We start from the raw sequence: 18,850 nt of genomic DNA, 5'->3' as shown, positions 1-18,850 counted from the left end.
CTCTACGGAGTTGACTCCTTGATCCTTTATAGATACTTGAATGGAGCTTACCAAGAACGAAGCTCTGTGCGTTGCTGTCATAGCGTTTCTACATCGCTAAATGCTCTGAGAAGGGAGTCCCTCTGATTTCCAGAAACCGTGAATTTTGAATCCTAGTCCTTGTACTCTAAGACGGCAGTGCGATGGGTAAGAGCTTTGTGCAGGGTAAGCCGGGAAGGCATACTGGGATTTGCTTAGCAGCAGAAGCTGGCTTTCCTTTCGCAGGGCCTCCCCGATGAACTCGGCTGATCCTTTCTCCTGGTTGGACTCTTTCTCACTCCCTGTTGCCCCAATCTAGCTGCATGCCCTTCACAGGGGCCACAGGTGTTTGCTTGGTTTTTCACTCTCCTTCCTGCACACAACCCTCAGACTGCTCGGGCATGATTCCTGTCTTAATTCACCCCAAAGGCCAATGGAAATAGAGCTTCAGGGATGGACTAGAGTAGAAGCTTGAAAGGAGAAGATTGATTCAACCACTCAAATGGCCGTTCAGATAAACGTTATATTTTATGAATTAAAATTCATAATGTATGTGATTTCCACATCAAGCTCTAGTGAGCTGTAACTGGGCATTGTAAAATAACTGCCTGTTCTACTGCAAACCTAGGGATTACTGCATTTTAGCTGTGTGTACAGCGGGTTTGTCTACATCTGTGTGTAAATCGCTTATTAATTTTAAACACATACAACACATTCTCCTATAGGCAGGGGTTTTTGTTTGTAATATATATGGCATATATATACAGTACATGATGGTTTGGTGCGGTGTATAGGTTTCATGTGTATTTATTTGGGATAATCTGCATTTTGTGTGTATATGTGTATATACACACACACATTGTGTATTCTGAATGTCTCTATGTATAAGAGGGAGAGAATATACAGTATATAGGATGGTACTGTGCACTAAAAAGGTTTTATCAGCAAGAGTTGGATTCTGATAAAACTTTTATGCCAAATTATTCTCTCGTTATTTCCTTATAGGTAATCTAGTTAGCTGTAGATATAATGCATAATGTAATCAAATTTACCTGTGTGTTTTCAGAGTAGAATTTGGAAAATAATTATGGCTGATATAAATAATGTTTATAGAGAATGTATGTGCATATATAAACATGCACATTTATATTGGGGGTAGAGAGGTAAAAATGTATTTTTGAAACTGCTTTGGGATCCCTGAGAATAAAAGGCTATATTTAAATGGACAATATTTTAAGTCCATTTCTGTGACCCAAGGGAAGAAATTAAAATATGTAATAATTGTTGAAACTGGTATGGATAACTGATATCTTAAATATAGACTTGTTTGCTTATAATCGCAAATAATATAAACTGTATTCTGAATATCATAAATTCACTTGTCATAAATTCTTTGGAACAGGGACTTGCTTTTTGCTCTGTGTTCATACAGCGCCTAGCGCAATGGGCTCTAAATGACGGGAGTTCATAAGTGCTTCTGCAAAGTGAAGTAGAATGGAAATGCTGAAATATTTCACTATGAAGATTCCTATCTGGGCTAGAACGAACCTGCACTTATAGTGAATTTGCCATAAGATGGGATTTCACTGAAAGGATCAAAATTGCCCCTGGGAGTTGCATGTGGGTATAAGGGGCAAATATCACCCTTGCCTTGGTAAGAGTCTTGCTTTAAAGATTTGGCTCGTTCACTTCTACCCTAACTGACCCCAACAGATGGAATTCCTCTTTGAAGAAAGCAGGTGGCACTTGGTGTTTTCCTTTGACAAAGTGTTACTTTAGAGAGAGATTACTTTTTCAAAAATGCAACAGCCACCCAAAAGAGCTCTTCTATTAAAGCAGGTCATCCCAGCTTTTCATCACTTATCTGGTGATAGCAGTAATGAATTTTTTATTTTCTGCAGGGCTCACTCTAAATCTGACACAGGATTGTGTGGTGCATACATATAAAAAGGCCACTAATTGAAATTCAAATGTAATGAGATGAAGTTTTGCTATTCACCACAGCTGCCTTTGTTTTAGTCCTTGTACGCTCAGTGCACCTAAACAATGCAACCCTCGCTTCTACTTTTAAATTCAACATGAATAAATTAAAAGGAAAGAAATCTTTCTAGTCTATTCCAGAAGTGAAATATAGTTTGAAAAACAAGAACCATTTTTTTTTGTCTTTTGCGGGGAGAAAGGTTTTGATGAAATAAGAAGAAGAATAAAAAATCTTGCTGCTTAAAATCTACTTTTTTGAACATGCAAATGTGTTTCTATTGCCTAGGTAACTATTATGGAACACCCAAGCCTCCCAGCCAACCCGTCAGTGGGAAAGTGATTACCACTGATGCTTTGCAAAACCTTCAGTCCAACTCCAAGCAGTCGACTCCAAAACGAACCAAGTCTTATAATGATATGCAAAATGCTGGCATAGTGCATACAGAGAATGAGGATGAGGATGACGTCCCTGAAATGAACAGTAGCTTTACAGGTAAAGCAAAAAATATTCTTGTCCATATTATAGGATGCATTGCATTCCCCCCCCCCCCCCCCCCCCAATAGGAGCCCTGCAATGCTGCCAGTTCTGGATTGAACCACATTGTAATCTGGGTTAGAAGTATTTCTACTGTCTTCTATTAACAACACATTTTCCCTAGCTCACAGAATAGTTTAAAAATGACAGGGATTAACCTAGATGTGTATCTGTTTCCCATGCAAAATTATATAGCCCTTGATTCCATTTCCCCCCCTTAACCTATCACTATACTCAACATCGCTAATTTGGTAAATGAAGAAGATTCGAGAATTCTAAGAAAATTCATTGCATCTTTACCTTTTTGATATCTTATGTTAATGATGGTCAGAGTCTGATTAAACAGCACAGGGAGAAGTTGTGTATTTTCTTCAGAACCTCATGTAGTCACTTAATTTTACAGTCTTACATAATCATAGATGCCTCTAAAATGGGAAGTAGCGCTGAGTAGATATCTCTTGCTGTATAGAATAATTGAGAATTTCTCAGCTAGTGTACAGGATGGGGCACATTTGTCATTTGAGGTACATTCATGTTACTTTAATAGTGTCCACTGAATTCAGTGGGCCAGATTTTGCTCTCAATTGCATTAGGATAGATCTAGATGACTCCATCAATTCCAAACGAGATGGAGCCCATCTGACAGGAGTGTATGTTCAGAATGATTGGACAGCACCTAGTGGAAAGTAAAAGAAATTATTTTAAATCCTTATAAGCATCACACGAATCATTTTGCTCTTGGAGAGGTTGAAGCTGTTTCGTAAAAAGACGTGATGTAGTATTGGAGAGCATGTAAACATTCTGAACCTTTTCCTGTGGACTATTAAAAACAGCTGCTATTGCAAAAGTTTTAATGAAAATCTGAAACTCTTTGTCGTCTTGAAATATTTTGAACAATGTGTAGGAAGCTATTTTGTTGGAAACCAAATATGCGTAGATCCTCACTTCCACCTGTGACTTTTCCCTCTGCCGTTTTCGCTTGATTTTCAGCCAGGCTGCAAAAAGTCAAAGCAGTGTTCATTACCACTGACACTTCTACCCATTGTAACATGGGCTCTGTGGGGTCCCTCTTTCCCCCCACTTTTTTTCCTTTTAATTGCTGGCCACATATTTCTTACCTACACCAAGGGCTCCTCAAGCACGTACAGTTTACTCCTTCTTCTTTTCCCTGTGGTACATCCTCAAGCAGGCTGGGGCTGGCCCACAGAGGGGCTATGAGACGTGAAAGCAAACTCGGTCTGCTTAAGAAGTCCTGAAGTTTCACTTTCTAAAATGTCCTGTGCCTATCGACAGGTCTCACACTGATCTCTCTGATGTTAATCTGACTCATGCTTCAGCCTGCAGGGGTCTTGAAGGAACTTTTTTTTCTCTGATGCACAATCTGGGTTGGTTTTTTTTCACCTTCCTCTGAACCATCAAAGATCAGCCACAACTGGAGATGGGATACCAGTTGGAGTGGACCAGTGCTCTGAGATGGTACAGATAATCCTCTGTTTGAGATGTCTGGCAGATGTGTCTTGTCCACATGCTCAGGGTCTATCTGATACCAGATTTAGGGTTAGGAAGGAATTTTGCCCCAAATGAGATTGGCAGGGACTTTGGTTTTGTTCTGCCTTTCTCTGCAGCCGGGGCATGGATCACCTAGGCATATCTCACCTTCTCAATTCCCTCCAATCTCCGGCACCTCAGGGTCTCCAGTTCTCTGCCTGTGGCACCCAAGAGTTTAGTCTCCCAAGGACTAAAATCCATTAATTATACTGAAGTCACTGGGCTCAACATGAGGGTATTTGGGTGAAATTTGGTGGCTTGTGAAATGCAGGAGGTCAGACTACATGATCTAACCGTCCCTTGTGGCCTTAAACTGCATGAAACTATGGTGCTGCCCCTCTGGCCAACAGACCAGGAGCATTGTGCGAAAGCTGTCCCCTGCCAGAGGCTGACCACCCCGCTGCTCACTGCTGGCAGGCTCAGAGCAAGAGACTAAATGGCTCTGTCCAGATTCCATTGAGGTCAATGGGAACTGGCTCAAGCCCTTAGGATTTAAACCCTGGTCCTGGATCTTGGTAGCCCAGAACTTCCAAGTAGCGTCCTTATGATTTATATAGGGCTTCCCATCTCTTCAGCCGCCGTGCAAGTGTTAATTATTCCTCACAATGATCCCGTGAGGCGTGGAAGCAGTGAACGGCGTTATTCCCGTGTTCACAACCAGGAAACTTGAAGCAGAGAGAAGTAAATTGCCTCATTTCCGAGCTGGTTGAACTCCATGTGCATTGCAAGCGCTCAGTGTCTCTGAAAATCAGGCCTGAAGTGATTGGCACAGGATTATGTAGCAGGTTGGTGGAAGAGCCAGGACTAGAACTCAGAAGCCCTTGGCTCACATTCCTCTGCTTAATCAACACCACCACCTAGTTTCTTTCCAAACTACAGGCAAGATTCTCAGTTGGTGTCAATTAGCTTAGATCCTGTTATTTCAGAGGAGCTGTGCTGTTGATTTCCACCAGGTGAAGATCTGGCTCTAGCGGCCAGATTTTCAAAGTTACTTAGGTGATGAAACATGTTCCTGGTGGGATTTTCAGAAGCGGTGTATCTCACTCTCATTGGTGTTAGCACTTAGGGACCAGATTTTCAAAAGTATGTAAGTCCTTCTGCCAGTGCAGCACATTCTATTGACCTCTGCAAGTTCCTTCCATGTGTAGAAGCCTGGTTGTCAGGTCTGCTGAAACATTTGCACTTGCAGATAGATATCCATGGGAGGACATGCCGCGTTCTGTATGAGATAGCAAGTGGTAGTCACTGGAGAGATGCCTGTGACCGTTCTTTCCTTGATCTTTATTCAGCCTCATGTTGCACTTTAAAGCTGAGTCAGCACCCACAGCATTAGTGTAACACATCAGAACCAGAGAAGCCAACTAAGATCTTTACAGTTGCTCTTGTTTCAGAAACACAGAAGTTAACTGAGGTTTTAGAAATGCTCCTGCACTTCCTTTTCGTTGTTTTCTCTTTGTTTTTAAGAGCATCCAAAGAACGCAGCTGTCAGAAAGCATAGCATTGACACACAGAACAGGAGGCTTTGCTGCTCTCATCACTCTATCCGTGTTATTGGGTCGGGTCCTGATCCCACTCTCACCGGTGCACATCATGAGTCACTCGGTTGAAGTCACTGGAGTTATACCCGTGTGAAATGCGTTTCAGACCCATCCTCCGCTCTAGCCCATAGGCATTTCCTGTGCATTTGTACATACGTTGTATTGAAATTGCCAGCTGTTATTCCCTTGTCCTCTGTCTACTTGTGAGCTTCTTGGAGCAGGGACCATCCTTCTTAAGTGTTTGGAAAGCACATGTAGTGGGCACTAGAGCAAATGAACAGGAACAATAGTACTGGGGCAGACTACGGCCCTGGAAACAGCAAGCCTTATGGATAAGGATTCTTTGATCCATGCCCTTCTTGACCAAGAACCCCAAGACGTGGGAGAAATCTCCAGACATTCTTTTCCCTTAATTCTCTCTCCATTCTCTCTTGGGGTGGTTTGCATGAAATATTCCCCAAATCAACTGTCTACGACCATTAAACCCAAGATTCATTAAAAACAGGGAAGAAAGTTCAGATTAACAAAACAAGTGATATTCACAATTAATTACTATTATTATTTATATTTCAGTGACATCTGGGAGCCCCAGTGATGCAGGGGCGCTGGAAAAATTTGTATAATGGGGGTGCTGAGACTCACTGAACCAAACTGTAAATGCTGTATATACACCTGCAGCACCTCCTACAGCCCTAATTCCAGCACCTATGCAGTGATGGACCATAACCCCCTTGTGCTGGGCGCTGCACAAACACAGAACAAAAACACCCCAAGGAGCTTACAATACGTCAGGCTTGGCATATGACAGAGGCTCGTCTGGCTAGGTACACAGGTTTCCTTGTAATGGACAGGAGTTCTGTGGCCTGTCAGGGGAGTTCTATAGCCCATGTTATGTAGGGGATTAGATTAGAGGCTCACAATGGTCCCTTCTGGTCATAGGGCAGATCTACACTTAAAACACTACATCGGCTCTGCTGCACCACTATAGTGCGACAGTGAAGATGCTCTATGCCGACGGGAGAGAGCTCTCCTGTCAGCATAGTTAATCTGGCAGTAACTATGTTGACGGGAAAATTTCTCCCGCTACACTGAGGGTTGGGTCGGTGTAACTACATCACTCAGGGGCATGGATTTTTCACACCCCTGAGTGACATAGTTATACCAATGTAAGTCTGTAGTATAGACCAGATCTTAGAATCTACTACTCTATAATGGCTTTCTTAGGAAAAGCATCTGTTCTCTTCTATCTCCTTGGTCAACTTCTCAGCCTATTAGCCAGACAGTATCTCAGAGGCACATCCTCTTGTGTCTGTTTTTTTTTTCCTCAGTCCTGTTGATTCTCTGAGTCTCTTTGCCAGCCCATTAAGTCCCTTTGATATGCCTGGATCCTCCTTTTAGCAGTCACCCCCTTTTCCCTATTCCCCCCAGGTGAAATTCCCAGATTTTTTTCAGGATTGTGTTCAGTTTGTTTGTTCCATCTTTGCTTCTTACCAGCCCCAAAAGTTCATAGAACATAGAATATCAGGGGGACCTCAGGAGGTCATCTAGTCCAACCCCCTGCTCAAAGCAGGACCAATCCCCAAAGGTCCCCTCAAGGATTGAACTCACAAATGCTCAAATCACTGAACTGTCCTTTTGAAGGTAAATCTCTCTGTGGTTTGGAGCCCTTATCCCAGCTCCGCATCCCTTTTGCAAAACTCCCTACTGCTGAATATAAATATAAATATAAAGTGACTTTGCAACTCCCACCCCATCCCACCCTCACAGGACCTGTTGTTGGGAAAAGGCCATTCTGAGATCTAATTAATCTCCTTTCTAATGGGAACTGGCCCTGACTAGAACAGTTTAACGGTGAAACTAACACACTGCTTTGCCTTTTACAGAGACAGGAGGTATATATTTACTATAATTCCCTCTGACTAGTGTTTTCTACTCTGTGAGTTAATGAAAGATACAAATAATCTGTCATCATGAGATCAGACTTTGGCCCCTTGTCTCCACCAAATGAGCACGAAATCTGGATAGAAGAGCATTGGTTTGAGCATTGGCCTGCTAAACCCAGGGTTGTGAGTTCAATCCTTGAGGGGGCCACTTAGGGATCTGGGGCAAAATCAGTACTTGGTCCTGCTAGTGAAGGCAGGGGGCTGGACTCGATGACCTTTCAAGGTCCCTTCCAGTTCTAGGAGACGGGATATCTCCATTATTTGATGCCAGGGATAATCCTGCTAACCAACTTAAAATTCTCCCTGTTCTGCAGAGGGTCTTTCTTAGACTTGCGTTTTCAAGCTTTGGCAAGTTTACACTAATGATCTGATGGGTGGGAAGGGATGAATCATATTTTAGTTTCTTAATCTTGCCAATCTCTACTTTAAAATATTGAAAGGAGCTAATGCAGGAAGCAGACTGTAAGGGTGTTGAACTAATCCTGGTCACAGTTTTATTTTTCTGGTTTAGAAAATATTATATCAGTGCCTTTCTTGTTCACAGAAACAGCAGGCAGGGGTTCACCGTGGCAAGGAGTTTTTAAGTGTCCAGTAGCTCTGGTTTTGGAAGACAGTTGTGGATTTCCACCTCCCTTCAAGAAGCAAAGCTGTCCCCAGGGGACGGCGAATTGGGGCAACTGCTCCAGGCCCTGCACTTTGGGGGCCCCGTGGGTTGGCGCGATTGGCCAGTGCTGCATGGGTGGCAGGTGAACCGCTGGCTGGGGGAGGCTACCCCCAGCCCCACCCCTTCCACCCGTGGGAGAGTGCGCCCAGCCCCAGGAAGGCGGGTGGCATGGCCCCAGTCCCCTGGAGCCCAGCGGCCCGGCCAAAGCGGGGCCCTGGAGGGGGGGCAGTGTCATCGGGGCCGCGCCTGGCTTTTTGAGGAGGCACCGCCTCCACCAGCCTCCTCTACCCGCCCCTGGCGTGGTCGGTCCTGGAAGTGATGTGACTTCCGTCCCAGGCCCCGCACCCCCCTAGGGACAGCCCTGCTCCCTTTACTAAGCTATGTCTATAGCGGCACAGCTTCAGGGTTGCTGCTGCGCCACTGTAGCGCTTCGGTATAGACCAGTGGTTCTCACACCGTAGGCTGCTTGTGGGCCAATCAGCACACAGCTGCAGCCCATGTGACATCCTCAGGGTCATACAGGTAGTATATATATTGTCTCCATACGGCCCACATAACACATAGAGAGATGCATATGCAGCCTACTGTGGTAAATTGATTGAGAACTACTGGTATAGACACTCACTACAGCAACAGGAGGGATTCTCCTGTCACCGTAGTATGTGCAGCTTCCCGAGAGGCAGTAACTAAGTCGATGGTTGACCTAGCCCTGTCTCCAGGGGGACGTAGGTCAGCTTAACTTTGTCACTCAGGGGTGTGGATTTTTCACACCCCCAAGCATGACATAGCTGGGTCGATCTAATTTTCTAGTGTAGGCCAGCCCCAAGACACAGCAGTGTTTATAACATCTGTAAACCAAGGCCTGGTCTACACTGGAAAGTTATCTCAATGTAGCTATGTCAGTCAGAGTGTGAATAAACTTATGCTGACCTAAACTCCCAGTGTAGATGCCAACAGAAGAGTTCTCTTGACATAGCTAACTTAGGCCTGGTCACACCCAAAATTTAAGCTGTCCTAGATGTATCACTCAGGGCTGTTAAAATGTTTGCACCACTGTAGACTCAGCTAAGATGACAGAGCAATTCTTCCACTGGCCTAGCTACTGCCTCTTGTGAGGGTAAATTTGTGAAAGTGTCTCCACTACAGCGGCGTAGCTGCAGCTGTGCCATTCTGTTGCTTATGTGTAGACGTAGCCTTGCTCAGGGAGTTAGTGTTCGTACACTCACAGGAAAACCCCTTCTGTGGGTGCAGGCCAAGCCTACGCTACTGGGCTATGCCAACATAGCTATGTAACTAGAGGTTCCGTCGTGTAATTAGGAGCAGAGATCCAGTTTGTGTGGAGCAGCTCCTAAGGGTTAAGGATGTGAGGAGTTGCTGCAGAGACCATACACCGTTGCCATTTTGGAGGGCGGGTTAGGGTCTGCAGGGATCCAATAACCCCCTATTCCCTCCCTCCCCTCCGACCCCTGCCCCCAAATACTGCAAACAGAGATTTTTCCTCAAGAGAGAGGAGAACCATGCAGCCGTCACTAGGGACTGTACTACTGCTATAGATTTTACCTGGAGGGCACTTAGAGGCTCTGGAGATGAACAGCGTTGTAAAACCCTATGGATGGGGGCAGAACAGAGTGTTGCAAGCTGCCCCTTACAGCAGGATCTCACGGCTCGATTATAAAACATTGAAATAAATTATTGCAATTGCTCAGTATGAAATTGTTTAATATGAAAGAACACCACTGCATCATTGACTTGTGCTCCAAGGTACCTTAGGCAATTCTGAAACTCTCCCAATCAATCTTTCTGCTGAAAGGAAATCTTATTCTCTTGGGCCACAATCCCATAAGCAATTCTTTGTGGGTGGGCCCCTGCACCCTTTCAGAGTCCCACTGAACTCAGTTACTTCAGAATAGCTACAGGAAAACTCACTATCCGTCTCCCAAGTCCTGTGCTTTGAAAGGTAAGGGTGAGTCTTTGGAACGAATACCAACACAGGTATGGACACAAACAAATGAACAAGGAAGAAAAGGTGGTACAAATATTTGAGTGTGATTACCGATAATTCTTTTTGTGATTCTACAGCAGATTCTGGTGACCAAGACGAGCACAATATACATAGTATAAGAGAAACAGCGCCACCTCCTGTGAATAATAGCATCACCGCCGTTCCCACCACGGAACCATCTCAGAAGCTCCCTCAATACCTACCTCCTTCTGCAGAGGAAAACCTAGGTCCTCTACCTGAAAACTGGGAGATGGCCTATACCGAGAATGGAGAAGTCTATTTTATAGAGTAAAGCTCATACTTTGTTGTCTTTTGTGTGTGTGTGTGTGTGTGTGTGTGTGTAATCTCTGTCTGCAAATGTACATACATACAAACCATGTGTATTTAATGTCTACAGTTGCTTTTAAGAACTAAAAGATCTTGACCAGTTGTAAGACATTGTTGCTCCTACTTGTGCATTTCCTGAGTGGATCAAGCAGCCAAACTCTTGCAGAATTCAGAGGTGTTGGCGATCCAATATATTTGCAGAGCAACTGTAGTTTTTTTACAAAGATAGTTACAAGAGCCACAGGCAGTTAAAAATATTGGTTAGTTTTCTAGTTTGGGATGAAAGCTCCTAACTGAAAGATGTTAAGAACTCTCTTTCAGAGCCTGCCTGTGTACATCAGACTGGTCAGGGGAAAATTCCTCCAACCCAATGCTCAGTCGATAGCAGAGCCAGGGAGCTAACTTGGTGCACTGCTGTTCTCATTAAAGAGAAGGGTCCAAATTCGATGCTGACATGCTCCAATGGGCTTGCACAGGACATAACTCAGAGCAGAATTTGGCACACAGTATTTGGAAGAGCCAGGAAGACATAGTGCCGTGGATACTTTTTGCTTGACAGCTTTGTAGTGTCAGCCGCTTTAAGGTGGTCTTAATATTGATTTTTTTCGTACCATAAATAATGGTCTCTAATTGTACTTAGAGACTTATTAAGACTGTAGAAGCTGCTAAAACAGGACTGGCGAATACGAGAGATTCCGCCGACAGAGTTAGCTAGTCATCAGAAGAGTGCAAATAGTGTTTGCAACCTGAAAACAAGAAGCTAAACAAATCCCTTATCTGGCTTTATGGATACGAGGCAAGGAATTCGAATTTGGTTTTGAAGCTTAGTATACGGTAGTAATGGAAACTGAGCCCCTCTATCTACGGACCAAATACAGTGCATCCAGATACAAAGCTGGCTTTTCCCTTATATTGTATTTAGACCAGAACCTCAGCTTTGACATGTTTAAAAACCCCAACTGTTTTCCTGTGGGTAAGATAACGGCCAAACTGACTTTGATCTAAAGGAGTTATGCTACATTATTTGCTGGTGGAGTGGCTCTGATCCTCTAATGTCTAGAATTGAAGCGATCATGTCCTTTGGGAGAGATTCTAGGGAGGTCACTCCACCAGCAGGGGTGAGACTGGCAGGCACTTCAAAATGGCACCCTCTGTGCAGCATGGCCTCGCATACACTGTGTGTGCAAGATTATGCTAGTGGAGGTGAGGTCATGCCTCTGAGATAGGCACAAAAGTACCAGAATGCCCATTATTCTGAGGATAGAGCAGTAGTCATCCTATTTGTGCTTCAATTTGAATCGAGGCATGTTCATTATACTAAACATGGTGCTCTGCCCTCAGTTGTATCTGAATGGTGATTTTGTGCTACTACCTTCATTCTTTGAAACACTTTTTGGAGGCAGAGTGATTTATTACATGTTTATGCCGTCTTTTAATGAGCGAAAGCCCTGAATTTCCAAATGGTCTTTAAAGACTTGTTAGCCCTTTTGTGACAAAAATTAGGTAGGAGAAGGATGTTTCTGTTATTAAAATCATGTACGCGTCCATGATTACTTCTGGATCTGTCCTTACTTCTATGTGCGTACTTGATTCTTTAATGCTGTTGCAAGTTATGCCACAAAGCAGGGAGAAGAGAGAGGATGGGTGTGATTCAGTTCATAACAAATAATAATGATCTCAACTATTGCCTGCAGTTCAACTGCGTTTCAGTGTAACTTTAGAAAAAGAAAACAAATCCCACCCAATGATTTTGTACACCTCGCTGGTTACAGGGTCAGGAGCAGAAATTCCATGTGAAAGGCTGCTTTTATAATATGCCCTATCCAAACAAAACCCGGGAATATTGCAAAGAGCACAAAAGTTTGTTCTCATGAGTTTATCCGATGGAGGAGGCTCAGATAAATGTTGTATGCTTAAGCTAACAAGAGCTTATGGGGTTCTCCTGTCATTGGGAATGACCTACCGGACTGACACTTGCTAAAAATATGCAAATACTGTACCCATCCATATCACCACCATTTTCCCTAGCGAACCGCAAACTTTTTATACATTGGAGGAACCCCTCTGCTTTATTATTGATGATTTGCCTTGCTTTGCTAGAGTTCAATTTACTAGTCTGAGAAACCCAAACCACGACCAATGAATTCATCAGAAACTCTCTGAAGTGCACAAAAGAATTGAATGTCTTCCTTCTGCATTGGGAAGGCTGACTAATGAAATGGGTGAAACCAAGGACCTTTTACTACAGTACTCAGACACAAGAATAAGTCAGACATCGAGTCATGCTGGTTGGCTGTTGGTCCCGAAAGGAACATAGTCCTCATTACATCATGCCTTAGTTCACAATGGGTGTTGTGAGGCGTAGTTAAAGTTTGTTAAACCTCTTTGAGAACCTTGAATGTGGAGTGAACAGTATTGATATGACATTAGAACTAAGAACTATTAAGCAGAGCCAAAGGTGAAGCTAGATAAATGATATTTCAGTTTTAGAAGAGGTTCGTCTCTCCAGGTTAGCTAATATGCAGAAGAATGCACCAAGCACCAGGACTAGCTTATAGATTTAAGAGGTTATCTTACCCCTCGTTCTAAGACACAAATCAAAATTAGGAGAAAAGCATCCCTACAAAGTATAGTTAAAGAGGACGTACACACAGTCTTCATCCTTGGGACCGAAGTCAGGAGCTGGTCCATGGACTCGTGAATAGAAATAGAAAGAGTTGGAAGTTGCGCTCATCACGATTTCCATCACAGTCCTGTTAATAGGAACATTTTCACTGGAAATATCTGTTCTGATTGATGTTTTCTGTCAAAACCCAACAAATTTCAAAGAAAATTTTAGATGAAAATAAAAAAAAAGTTGAAAATTTTCCGGAAATAACCCATTTCTCAACCAGCTCTCATTGGTCGATGAGTTCACCAGTTAGCCTCCACATTCAAATGTGATCAGAGTGTCCCTGCTATAGTTACTCCTGTGGCCTTACACGTGAATTTCTGACTTCTAGTGGTGACTATTCTTAAAATCTCAGATATTTTTTTCTGTCAATGCTGAAAGTCTCCTGACTTGCTAGCCTGTTTTATAAACCATAAAATTGTTGTTATATTTCTTCTGAAATAAAAAACGCTTTCAGCTCAGTTGAATAATAGAGGGGCCCATGTTTTTCTGTCACTGGTACTTTAGCTCGGTTTATTAACAAAGGTCATATTTCCATTTCTGGTTTGCAGCCATAATACTAAAACAACATCTTGGCTAGACCCACGGTGCCTGAACAAACAGCAGAAGCCACTAGAAGAATGTGAAGATGACGGTAAGGGACTGAAAATAGTGAACTAAACTTAGTGTGTTTGCTCTAATTTAGAATTTTTTCCCCCCCAAACAATACTATGATTGCAAAATGTAAAACAAAGAACAGGGAGTACACAGAGATAACCAGTATGAACGCTCACGTAAGGTGAATCATCATGATTTTCAAATGATCTCGAGTCAAACAATCGCAGAAGTACTAGAACTAGGAGGCATCCACTTTTGCACAAAAGGATTTCAATGTTCATTGTTGCTGAATGAGATCAAGATCCTTTGAATGCATGTGCTAACTAGCACTCCTGTGCAGGCACAGAGTAAATGTACTCTGCATGGCCCATTGCTTTATACTGTGGTTAGTATGTTTTAAGTGGCTCCAAAGGAAATTATTATTTCCTCATTTGGGTAGAATTAAAAGGTTAATGTATTGCTTCACTTTGGAATGTTACATTCTGATTGTCTAGTTAGCATTATGTTTGCTAAAGAGAAATTATATTTGAAATCATGGATTTTTATCACTTTATTTGCACCAATATCATTTTGCATTCCTTGAGATGTTGAAAATGCAAGCCAATGTCCAGTTTGAAGGCACATAAATAAATCAAGCATCCCAATATGTGACTGGAAGAGGAGGTATTTCACTTAAGTTTACCTTTAAAACTTGCAAAAATAATAAAGGCCAGTAAAACGTTGGTGAAAATATGCACACAAATTTTGGTCCGTTGACCTTTAACACATACACAAAAAACCAAAACAGGAAAACAGTGGCATTTTAACTGGCACAGTGCTAGCCATTTTAGAGTGTCTGCATTATTATCCTAAAGCTAATTTGGAGATTATGATCAATCACCTTCTCGCTCAACCTATTTGTGAGTCAGGCTCCTATGTTTTAGGGATATTATCTTACTTAGAAAAGAAACGGACCTGATTGTTTCAGAAGTCACCTCTAAAGTTGCTGTTACAATCTTGTAAATTGTTGACCTCCATTTTTTTCACATCTGAGTTTTTTTCACATGTAATGCCTGGATTTGACTGACCAAACCACTTTTACATGAGAAAACCAGGTAGTTGTACACATGGCGAATGGACTTGAATGCTCGCAAAATACAAGATGTCTAAAATTTGTGCAATCACAAGGCAAGACACTATGCATTCAGTTTTTAGAGGCCTGCTTGAGAGCCCTTTGAAATTTTGGCCCTTCTGTCCGAGACTAGATCCTGCAAAGTCTGTAGGACTCCAGGTACGGAGATCCTTCATCCCAGGTTGATCCCTTCGCAGGACTAGGGTCTAAAAATAGATGCATCACTGGGACCTCGGAGAAACGTTTTAAAATAGAACATAAACGACAGCCTAAGCTTTCTCCTGGCTGAGGCTAGAGTTTTCCCTGAAGCACATCCTCTGTCCTAACTCCCTCTTCAGAGTGCGGCTCCAACTCCTGTTTATAACCCGGTTGAAGTTAACAAGATGCACCTGCCACCGTGACTCAGCAGCAAACATCCTGCACTTTCATACAGGGTCAGGATACAAGAATCAGGATGACTTACCAGAGGATGCCCTCCATTCTGGTACCACGTGTCAGAGTCTGCCATTCTGTTATACCCTCAGACTTTTCAATTAAAAAATATCTTGTGTAATTGGGACAGTTAATTTAGAACAGGGTAATCTTTTTTTAAAAAGTAGCTGTGTCTTGGTTCGGCAGCTCCTTACTTTCAGCTCATTTTATCGTTCCTGCCTCTATTTGCTAATTCATTAGTATTTTTCTAACGGCCAGTAGTAAAACTCATTACGTATTTAGTGCACTGCACACTTCTGCCTCGCTGTTCTAGTCTTTCTTTATAGTTCAATAAAAGCTCCTAGGTGTGAAGAAAAGGTAAAATAACATTGCAAATCCCAAATGACAGTCTGATCCAGCTAGTGTGGACAAAAGATTATTCATGTGAGTAGCTCCACTGAAGGCTCTGGGGCCACTCCCAGGAGTAAAGTTGCGTGTCTGTTTTCAGGCTTGGTCACATCATGTGTACAGTGGAAAAAGTAAATACTTTGAGTGTTGTACATCTTTTCAAACTTGCTTTGAATTTTAGCTGTGTTGTATTCTTTCCATGGCAGGGTACAAATCTCTGAAAGTTTTCTATTGTTTATCATATGAAGAAAATGCCTATTAACATTTCACACACAAATGTCTAACCAATTATTCTGGCCTACTATAATACAAACCGTTCATGGGTAAGTTAGAGCACATAAAGTATTTCTTCAGCGTCATAGTTATCAACAGCAATTTAATGGTCTTGTATCTCTTATGTGTGTCATTTAGTAACATAGCTAAAACTTTTCTGTTACGTCCCAGCTTGTTTTACCATCTGCATTCTAGTTGGGTCATCACCTTTCATGTTCTGACTGCAGTATTATTCATAAGCTAAGCGATACCTTAATCATCTGTCATTGTTAACTGATGAAAATGAAGCCTCTTTGAAGCTAATGCAGCTCCATCTGAGGCCTTGGCTACACTTACCCGCTAGTTCGGCGGCTGGCAATCGAACTTCTGGGTTCGACTTATCGCGTCTAGTCTGGACGCGATAAGTCGAACCCGGAAGTGCTCGCCGTCGACTGCGGTACTCCAGCTCGGCGAGAGGAGTACCGCGGAGTCGACGGGGGAGCCTGCCTGCCGCGTGTGGACCAAGGTAAGTTCGAACTAAGGTACTTCGAACTTCAGCTACGTTATTCACGTAGCTGAAGTTGCGTACCTTAGTTCGAATTAGGGGGGTTAGTGTAGACCTGGCCTGAGTGTCAGGATCGTTACTGTGCATCTGTTTTGCAGGATTGGAGGCTTAGGCCCCAACTGAGCAAGGCACTTAAGCACATGCGTAACTTAAGTGCATAAGGTAGTCCCAGTTAAGTCAGAAGAGCTACCTACGTATTCCATTTAGATGTTTGTTTAAATACCACACTGAACTGGGTTCTAAATGACATCCTACTTAAGGGCAAAGAGTTCCTCTCAGATCTGCACTCCGCTTTGATCTCCTGATAAATATATAGCCAGCTGCATCTGAGAGGAGTGTTTTGCCAGAAAAATGATGACCATGCAAATTTGTTTATCAATCTAATCAAACGATGGCATGAAAGTAGCTGATCCACAATTATTTTAACAGTGCAAGAACCTGTTCTTTTATGACCCACATCAAGATCCATAAATACTCTGATCACTAAGATGTGATAAACTGAGAGTTTGGTCTGTGCAAAATTGGTGTTGGTTCTTCTGTTTACTATAGCAATATCTTGCTTGGTGCTGGTATCTGAAATTTTCTTTTAATTTTTTCTGTCTCATTTACTGCTCTTCCCTTGGAGAAGAAGGGGTACACACGGAGGAACTGGACAGTGAACTAGGTAAATCATCCATCTCTCATTTTGCTGTATGACTGACTGTACCATTTTTAGCCTCTCATTGCTTGACCTCTCCTTTGTGTCATTTTGCATCTTTCAAGTTTTTAATTTCAACAAGGCCTAATTCAGTAACAAAATGTATCAGGATTTTTGGCACTGAAAATAGATGTTTTTCCCATGATGTGGAATCTTAAGGCACAGTTCCTATAGTATTGGATCCCAAAGAAGAGAAACAAAGTAAAGCCTCAATCTTGCAAAGGCTTGAGAAAATGTTCACCCTTATGCACAGTGGGTTTTAATTTTCACCCTGATGAAGTCAATGGAGTTTTGCCATTGACTTCAGTGAGGTCGGGATTTCACCCAATGAGTAGCTCCATTGACTTCCAAATTATGTGAAGGGTAAGCACATACATACTTTTTTGGGGATTAGTACCCAGCTTTCCAGATTAGAGAAGCTAAGTGAAATTTGGAAAACTGACTAAAAATATCCCACAGAATGTTTTTGCTGAATTTGTCAATGAAACAGCAGAAATTTTGCCCCAGTAGTTGATGTTATAAATCAAGAATAAATTGATTTTAGATGGCGTGGCCTAGTGATAGTTTCTAAGTGTTTTTGAAGAATGCAATCATAATATCTAATCTCATGTAGCATTAGTTAGTTCAGTCTGTAATTCTAGTGCAGAGAACTATTAGATCATTATTTCTGCTCCACATTCTAGTCCATTTCGAGAGCTGAAAGGGATGAATATGTTATATGTGACTGTATTTTCCTTAGGTCGTTCATTGCTTTAAAGAAATTTATAGCTTTGTATGGTAGCCAATTATATTACAGTGGAATTAATCTCTGGTTTCCGTAATTACTTGAAAGCGCAGACTGCGTCCCACTTCTGTGTGATTGATATGCCAGAAGCCGTCAATAAATATTGACTGCCTTTTAAAATGCTATGCAAGAAGCTGCTCTTGTGGTTAGTGTGGCTGGAATAATGTTAAGAACCTAACTCCTTTTAGTGCAACACTTGGAAAGAGATTACATAAAGGAATAATTTATCAATTCCTGTAGCAGGTGTTGGCACAACCCACAGCGCTAAGGTTTCCATTGCAATGGCTGGTAATCTTTCACAGACTAAAATAACATCAAGAATAAGTGCATGAAGACAGCTGAACCGAAATGTATTTTTAATTAAAATGTCTCAAAAACAGTAAAGATGAAGTAATAGTAGTATAAAATAACAAGATTATGGGTAACAACTAAACTTAAATGTTTACTCCTTCTATTACCCTTCAGCACACAGTGTAACTTTAAGGGAAGGATGGCTAGAGGCAGTAGATTCAGGGAAGACCATTGGTTGATAACCATGGCCCTGATCCTGCACCAACTCACACATGTGCTTAACTTTACTAACATGAGTAGTTTAATTGATATCCGTGGGACTCCTCACAGTAGTATAGACAAGTGTTTGTAAAATCGGGGTCCATATAAATACTACAGGGGTTTACAAGCATTTGTATGTCAAGAAAGAAGTTTAACATTTGCAGTTGTTCAGTCAGTGCCAGCAAGGTCAGAGAAGTATTGTCAAAACATATCAACAAAATCTCCAGTACAATAGGAACACCAGTGG

The 18,850-nt window shown here is 42.3% G+C and overlaps 1 protein-coding gene across 50 annotated transcripts in view; it reads left to right on the top strand.

The window, feature by feature from the left end:
- Positions 1 to 18,850, top strand: part of MAGI1 (membrane associated guanylate kinase, WW and PDZ domain containing 1) — a 490,362-nt gene that overhangs the window by 393,087 nt on the left and 78,425 nt on the right. For 40 of the 50 annotated variants that reach the window (XM_065550691.1, XM_005297842.5, XM_065550689.1 and 37 more), the window contains 4 exons: positions 2,285 to 2,491; positions 10,306 to 10,516; positions 13,778 to 13,860; positions 17,199 to 17,234. In XM_065550691.1, the coding sequence (XP_065406763.1) occupies positions 2,285 to 2,491; positions 10,306 to 10,516; positions 13,778 to 13,860; positions 17,199 to 17,234 (537 nt within the window). The remainder of the gene's footprint in view (positions 1 to 2,284; positions 2,492 to 10,305; positions 10,517 to 13,777; positions 13,861 to 17,198; positions 17,235 to 18,850) is intronic. The other 10 variants (XM_042849989.2, XM_024100122.3, XM_005297845.4 and 7 more) reach the window with 3 other exon arrangements.

Source organism: Chrysemys picta, chromosome 7 (genome assembly GCF_011386835.1).
Source record: "Chrysemys picta bellii isolate R12L10 chromosome 7, ASM1138683v2, whole genome shotgun sequence".
Taxonomy (NCBI): domain Eukaryota; kingdom Metazoa; phylum Chordata; order Testudines; family Emydidae; genus Chrysemys; species Chrysemys picta.
The sequence above is the reverse complement of the archived record's forward strand: the minus strand, read 5'-3'. Positions and strand labels throughout refer to the sequence as shown.